This window comes from Pseudochaenichthys georgianus, chromosome 1, assembly GCF_902827115.2.
Source record: "Pseudochaenichthys georgianus chromosome 1, fPseGeo1.2, whole genome shotgun sequence".
NCBI lineage: Eukaryota > Metazoa > Chordata > Actinopteri > Perciformes > Channichthyidae > Pseudochaenichthys > Pseudochaenichthys georgianus.
The window spans coordinates 35117258-35123975 of NC_047503.1; the positions used below are offsets into that span (position 1 = coordinate 35117258).

At 38.0% G+C, this 6718-nt stretch overlaps 1 protein-coding gene across 1 annotated transcript; it reads right to left on the reverse strand.

The window, feature by feature from the left end:
• Positions 1-1808: 1808 nt before the first annotated feature.
• Positions 1809-6334, reverse strand: fgg (fibrinogen gamma chain). Its single transcript, XM_034085149.2, has 9 exons — positions 6223-6334; positions 6095-6142; positions 5790-5976; positions 5587-5671; positions 4212-4342; positions 3760-3893; positions 3046-3230; positions 2614-2891; positions 1809-2443 (listed from the first exon to the last, which is right to left on the reverse strand). The coding sequence occupies exons 1-9, from the start codon at positions 6283-6285 to the stop codon at positions 2256-2258; spliced, it is 1299 nt and encodes a 432-aa protein (XP_033941040.1). The 5' UTR covers positions 6286-6334; the 3' UTR covers positions 1809-2255.
• Positions 6335-6718: the final 384 nt, after the last annotated feature.

Consider the following 6718-nt stretch of genomic DNA (forward strand, 5'->3'; position numbering starts at 1 on the left):
TAAATGGCTTGAATCTTAACTTTAGCAACAAAAAACAAGCTTGAAATGTAGCTAGTTCAGTTGTTAGCTTGGCACATGGACATTTTGGACATGTTGTTATGGGAACACACAATCTGACCTGGCCCAAGGCCCACCAGACTGTTCAGTGTGGGTCAATTAGTGACTTCATGAGATAAAATAAAGGCTAAAGCTGCAGGAACTTTCCAGAACATTTAAATGCCATGTAACATCTGTGTCACGTGGGTTCTTATGGGTTAAAGTACCAAAAGTAAAAGTAATCATTGTGCAGATTGGTCCATTTTAGAATAATATATATTATATATCTTGATTATAATTATGTATGCATTTAAGTGACTTGATTATATTTCACTTCATTAATCAAAATAAAGTAACTAAAGGTATTAAATCATTGTACTGGAGTAAAAGTACTACATTTACCTCTGAATTGTAGAAGTACAAAGTAGAAACAAATTGAAATACTCAAGTAAAATACAAGTCCCAGTACAGTACTTGAGTAAATATATTACTTTACACCACTGATGTACAAGATTGTGTGTTTTTACTCATAATTATGGTGTATATATTGATACAATGAAGGTTACTCTCAGTATTCACAAGCCAGTTTAGTTACCTGAAGCACATGAAGTAATTGCAATCTAATCATTTCATGCCTAAACAGTTTACCTAGTTGAAAATGGTGTAGGTGGCCATTTTTTGGAATTTAAATTCCAAGATTTACTGTGATTATTGTGAGAAATATCACAAAAACACTGATTGACTTTGGGACTTTAAATACTGAGGGGTACAACAGACTGTCACCTACATTAGGCCATACATGGGCATTTGGTATTTGGCAAGATCATCTACAACGAGCCAAATGGAGTTTGGACACCACATGTCGTTGTTGAGGTGAGGGTTGTGATTCATCGGGACAAGTAACATTGCACAATACAAAGTAAACTGTCCAAACGTGGAAACAAATAACAATTCGGGACAATGTGATTTGGCAGCAACCAGCCAACTAAAAAACCCTCCCTTTAAAAGACTTGCGGTAACAAGCTGTCTATTTGAAACAGTAGTAAGGCTGGTATCTTTCAGATAACAAGTACCTCAAAATGTTAGTAAAGTTCAATATTCAACTATCGGGAAGTTACCTTATAAAGAGCACTTTAGTTTAAATGATTGAATTACTTCTGAAATGTATGTTGGAATGTTTCCAAGTGCGTGTTAGAAGTGCCCATAGAGTCGCTGCTTTGGTCAATATTTTTCAATTATTCATTTACTGGAGACAATGGGCAACAGATGGATTGTGTTTTGTTGTTGTTGTTGTTGATACCCACCTGGAATTTAATTTGCCTAAAAGGTCCTCTATTGCAGATCACTAATTAATCAAAAACCTGTTATTTTGAAAAAAGCAAATACACTGCTGTATCTTCTTATAATTCTGTGTGTGTGTGTGTGTGTGTGTGTGTGTGTGTGTGTGTGTAGGTGTGTGTGTGTGTGTGTGTGTGTGTGTGTGTGTGTGTGTGTGTGTGTGTGTGTGTGTGTGTGTGTGTGTGTGTGTGTGTGTGTGTGTGTGTGTGTGTGTGTGTGTGTGTGTGTGTGTGTGTGTTGTCTTGAAGACTGTGACTGTGCGTTCTAAAAACGTAAGTGAGTGTTCAGACTTCTGAAGCTTAATCTAATCAAAACCATAGCTTCTTACTACATTTGCGAAGGTTTCATAATTATAATTATAAATTCATTATTAATAAACACTGATGCATGGGTGTATAATATATTACACAGCATATGAAAAAGAAGTGGACACATTCTTTACATTTAAGGAAGGTTTTATTTATATACATACAGGTATATATTTGTTGTACTATGAGAACATATTTTAACCTTTGCAGAATCAATTCAGATACATCTTATTTTAGTGTTTGTTTTTACCAAATGCTTTTTCCCCATCTGCAAATTATTTACAAAAGATCTGCATACCATATTTATTAGTGTTTCCTAGATTGCAGCAACTTAGTCCAAACAAAAAATCTCCAAAGAAGTATTGACTGTAATTGGTGAAAACAATATGTGTTTGGGTCTCAAAACAACCCAGAGACTGAAAGGAAAATGTGAACGTCACAATTCTGCCAAACATGCATGCATTACACATCATAAAGTCATATTTTTTACCGCGGAGGCATTTAATTTAGTGATTTGGTGCTGAACACCTTAACTAAAGCAAAAAACAGACCACAACCATGTTAGTTTTCTTTTTAAACTCCAAGCCCGCCAAAATATTTCACCCCAGACTGCTGCTGTCCACCTCCTGCTGTGATGCGACTGAGGGGAATGATCTTCATGGTGGTCTCTTTCAGCGAGTACCAGCGGTTGTGCCATGTGACCCAGATAATGCCATTGTCGTAGCCGAATTCACCTGCATCCTTTTCTGTGTACCTGCCACCTATAGAAGAAAACACAGACAGCTTAGTGTGGACCTTTAATATGAATACATGTGCTTGGATAACGTTATGTGGAGGATAGTTGTTAATAACATATATTAATAAAACCTTTAACATCTTAACAGATCATTTAAATGAACACCAATTAAAGATTCTGGCCCTGTTGTCTTACCCTGGTAGTATTTGCCGTTCAAATGTGCAGCATGACATCTGTTCATCCACCAGCCGGAGCCGTCCTGCTGAGCACAGTTGCCGTCGAACTTGTCATTGTCCTTGTCGAAGGTACTGAACTGCATGCCATTGTGAGAGGTGTAGAACTTGTCACTGGAATCATCACCAAAGTCAAAGCCATCGAAAGCATCTCCAGCATCACCAGCTAAGTAGTAACCGTATGTAAGACGGTACATTCCAACCTCGGTTCCAACTCTGAACGTGGTGTAATCGGCATACCTGGAGAAAGATTGATTATTGTTAGTTTTTGTTGACTTCCGCTGAGTCTTTTTTTCGTTCTTTAAAGGAAAAACTAACTATCAGGGTCATGTTTGCTTTTCAGTGAGTCCCTTTGCTCTCCTTTCATGTAATCTGTTATCGTGTGTATACATACTTTGTGTTGCCTTCCCAGTCAACAAGCTCTATCCTCAGCACAGTCGGCATGGTTGTAGAGCTCGTCAGAAGATGCATCTTCTCGAGACCGAGCCAGAACTCTGTGGTGTCGTCTGGTGAGAGATATCCGAAGCCCTCCTTGTATTGGACCCAGTCCTTGTTGAAGTCCACACTGCCATCGCGTCTCTGTGGACAACAAAAGTCCTCAGTGTCATATGACGATACGATAGGTCATATGTAATCATCTTTGATTGTAGATGTACGTTTAATATATACAAATGTAGTTGTCCTGACTCAGTACTGAGAGAAATGCAAAATGTGTTGCAACCGTCCTCAGTCTATCCCTGCCGTGCAATTGAATGCTTTGGCTTTTTGAGTCAAGATGAATTGTAGCAACTCATTTCTTTCATATCATTTTGAGATATTGGGGGGAGGGTATCATTTCAAACAAGTCAAACAATGTTTAATTGTTGTAATTACATTGGGCAAAGGCCTGACGCTTTCAAAGATGAAAACATAAGGGTTTAGCGCCCCCATCCAACCCTAATCATTTTCATACGGTCTCTTATCAGTTGTTTGCTATCAGGACTGGAAGGTTGTTTTACTGAGTATTAAGTAGTTGTAGTTCTCTGAAAGAAGACTCTGGGAATCATGCAGGGCCAGATGAAGGCAGTAGAGAGTGTTTTTTCTCGAGATTTGTTCAAGTGAAACATACCCTCTGTATGACTGTGAAGCCACGTCCAAAGCTGTCAATCTCACAATAGACCAGGAACTGCTCAGTGGCTTTAGCTGGCTTCACATAATAAAGCCCACTGGTGGTGGCACCTTTGTTAGCAATATCCTGGCAGTCTGATGAACGAAAAATAAGGTTTAACAGCAAGACATAAAAGACTGTCTAGAGTGGTGGTTTTATTGACTATAAAACAGGATAAAATAAACACATATTATTTGCTGATGCTTATGCATTATGTCCACGCTTATTTTAAGGTTTAGAAAAAACCGCTTTGAAATAAAGTCAATCTAAAATAAATCTGTTTACTTTACATTGATTTGCCTTATTGATGTTACTCTCTGACTAAACACTGAAAAAGGACAAATGCCGTTCAGATGAGGCATGATTGAGACATTTCTGGGAAGGTCTGAAGGTCAATGGATTGATTTTTGTACCTGATCCTGTGAGGGGCTGGATTTCAACTGAGTCTTTGCAGGGCTCAGCGCATTTCTGCTGCAGCTGCACGGAGAGCTGTTTCAAGTCTGACATTCTCTTCTCGTTGGATGAAATTAAATTCTGAAGTTCACTAGAAAAAGGGGAGAAAATGAGTTGTAGGAGCTTTATCCTGAGAAACTCATAGTAAAAACAGTGAAGCTCAAATGTACAGTCTTTTACAAAATAGATACGACAAGAATAAGAAAATAGAAACAAACTAGAAGCAAAAGTAACACATGAAACACATTTGAAAAAGAAACTTGGAAAATAAGTGTTTTTTTCTTTTTAGAAGTGAGTTTGAGTTCCTGTGTCTATAGGCGAAAGAAGAGGGGGCGGCCAATCGCACCATGATCTGTGCACAGTGCAAACTGTGTGGGCGAGAAGGGTTGGCGTGCATTGACCTGAAAGCGTGGGTGGCTTGGAGAAGTAAAACTAGGTAAAAATGTCACAAGAAAAAGTATGGAGTGGTCTCTTAGGGCTGAGGGATGAGGCGGAGGGGTTGTTGGTTTGTAACATTTTCTTGAACTAGTATGAGGTGAAAACACAATAGAAGAAACAAGCAAGCTGCTAATTAGTGGAATAGAAACAGTTAGTGCTACTTGAACAAACTTTTACGAAAGAGTAGGCAAGTACACTTCACACATCAAGATAATTCTACTACTCTATGTTACTGTAGGACCAATCATTGAACCAGATTTCCATCACATGACCTTTGTTTACGATTTCTGACTAGTTTGAGTTTTGCTTCTGTGAATTCACATTTCACTTTTCGAAGTTTTCTCTTAGAAGATGTCACGTGTTGAATCTATAACAATGTATTTTGATTCACAAACTATGCATATGTTGTAGAAGATTTTTTTATCTACAAAGTAACTTTTAACTATAGCTATCTCATCAATTTATTTGATTTAAAAAAGTGTATGAATACTAAAATGTGCAGTCAGCTGTTTTGAACCAATACATTTTTGGCACATTAGGCAAAAATGGTCCACTAGCTATCTGTTCTGTGTGTGCGCAAACAAAACAAGGGTTCATGCCCAGCCCTGGCTTTGTCAATGTGCAACAAACTTATTGACTTGGACAGAGCCACCAGAAAAGATTCCAGCAAATCAGCAAGAGGAGGCGTTGGTGCTTATGCCTACGACAGGGGAAGGCCACAGATGTATAAAGAGAAAGGCAGTGGAAATGAGAGGGACGGTAAATGTTTAGGGGGGTATTTGCTTTGGTTGAGTTAAAATATTAACAATCTCCGAATTACTGATTCTACATTTAAGTAGCTTGGCACTAAGGTTTGATGTTAGATTGTATAACTTAAGTAATACTAAGGTGACTTACTATATTTGCTGTTCCTGTGCGATGATGGTCTTTTCAAACCGAACAACATCATTCAGCATATTCGATGATTTTCTGAAGTATGGATCTGAAATAAAAAGCCAGTGTCAGCGCTGATCTTGAAACATTCCCCACAGTCCTTTAATACTTTTAATATATTAACGATCAGTTACTTAAAGAAGATGACACCAGATGAAGCGTGTTACCTGGCAGGGTGGTCTTCTGAGCTGACATAGTAGAATCTTTCATGTAGACAACAGTATCTTTGGCCTCTTGGGTCAAATTGGCAATTGTTTCAAGTGTCTCTTGCAAATTGTCCAAATCCTTGTCCACATCCGGCATATACCTCAGCATATAATCCGCCACTCCACATGTTGTAGGACAGTATTTTCCCTAAATACAGACAAAAGAAGTTCAAATACAACATTTATAATAGTTTGCCCATATATACAAAGACTTACAATCTACATGGCAAATAATACATCATTATTATTTGTAACATCATACTTACAAAGCCATCATCCATGGTGCATGATGCAAGGTTGTCTCCTCTGATTTGCTACACAGCAAAAAGACAAAAAAGAATTTGATGTCTGTGTTCAAGTACACGGATGAAAACATTGAAATTCAGTGACTTACTGCTGACGAGAAGGAGAAAAGTAACAGGAGACCTCCTGCTGTAAAAACAAGTGATGGAGCCATGTTGCCTTTTGCCACCAGTTGTGGTCTCGTCTTTTTGGAAGAATGAAGAGCAGCTCGACACGGTGGGATATTTATCTGAACAAGGTCCTCAGGTCATTGTTAGATAAGAGGTTCATCTGCAAATAATGAACTCACTGTGTTGGGACAAATCTCTGACTCAAACATTTCCCAGATATGACGTTTTTGTACGGACAGATGTATGTGGGCTATCTGAAAATAAAATGTATACTTGTGTGAACCCAGTGATGATGACAAAGAAAAGTGAAAAGACTGATGACTCAGCTTTGTACATTGTGAATTTTTTTTTACCAAGCACTTTTCCCCGTTAGGAACTAGGACATGATCACATTTTATTTCAATCTTATTTATCATATGATGAAGGCAAATGACAACATGAGTCATTCCAGACATAATGTTAATATAACAATATGTC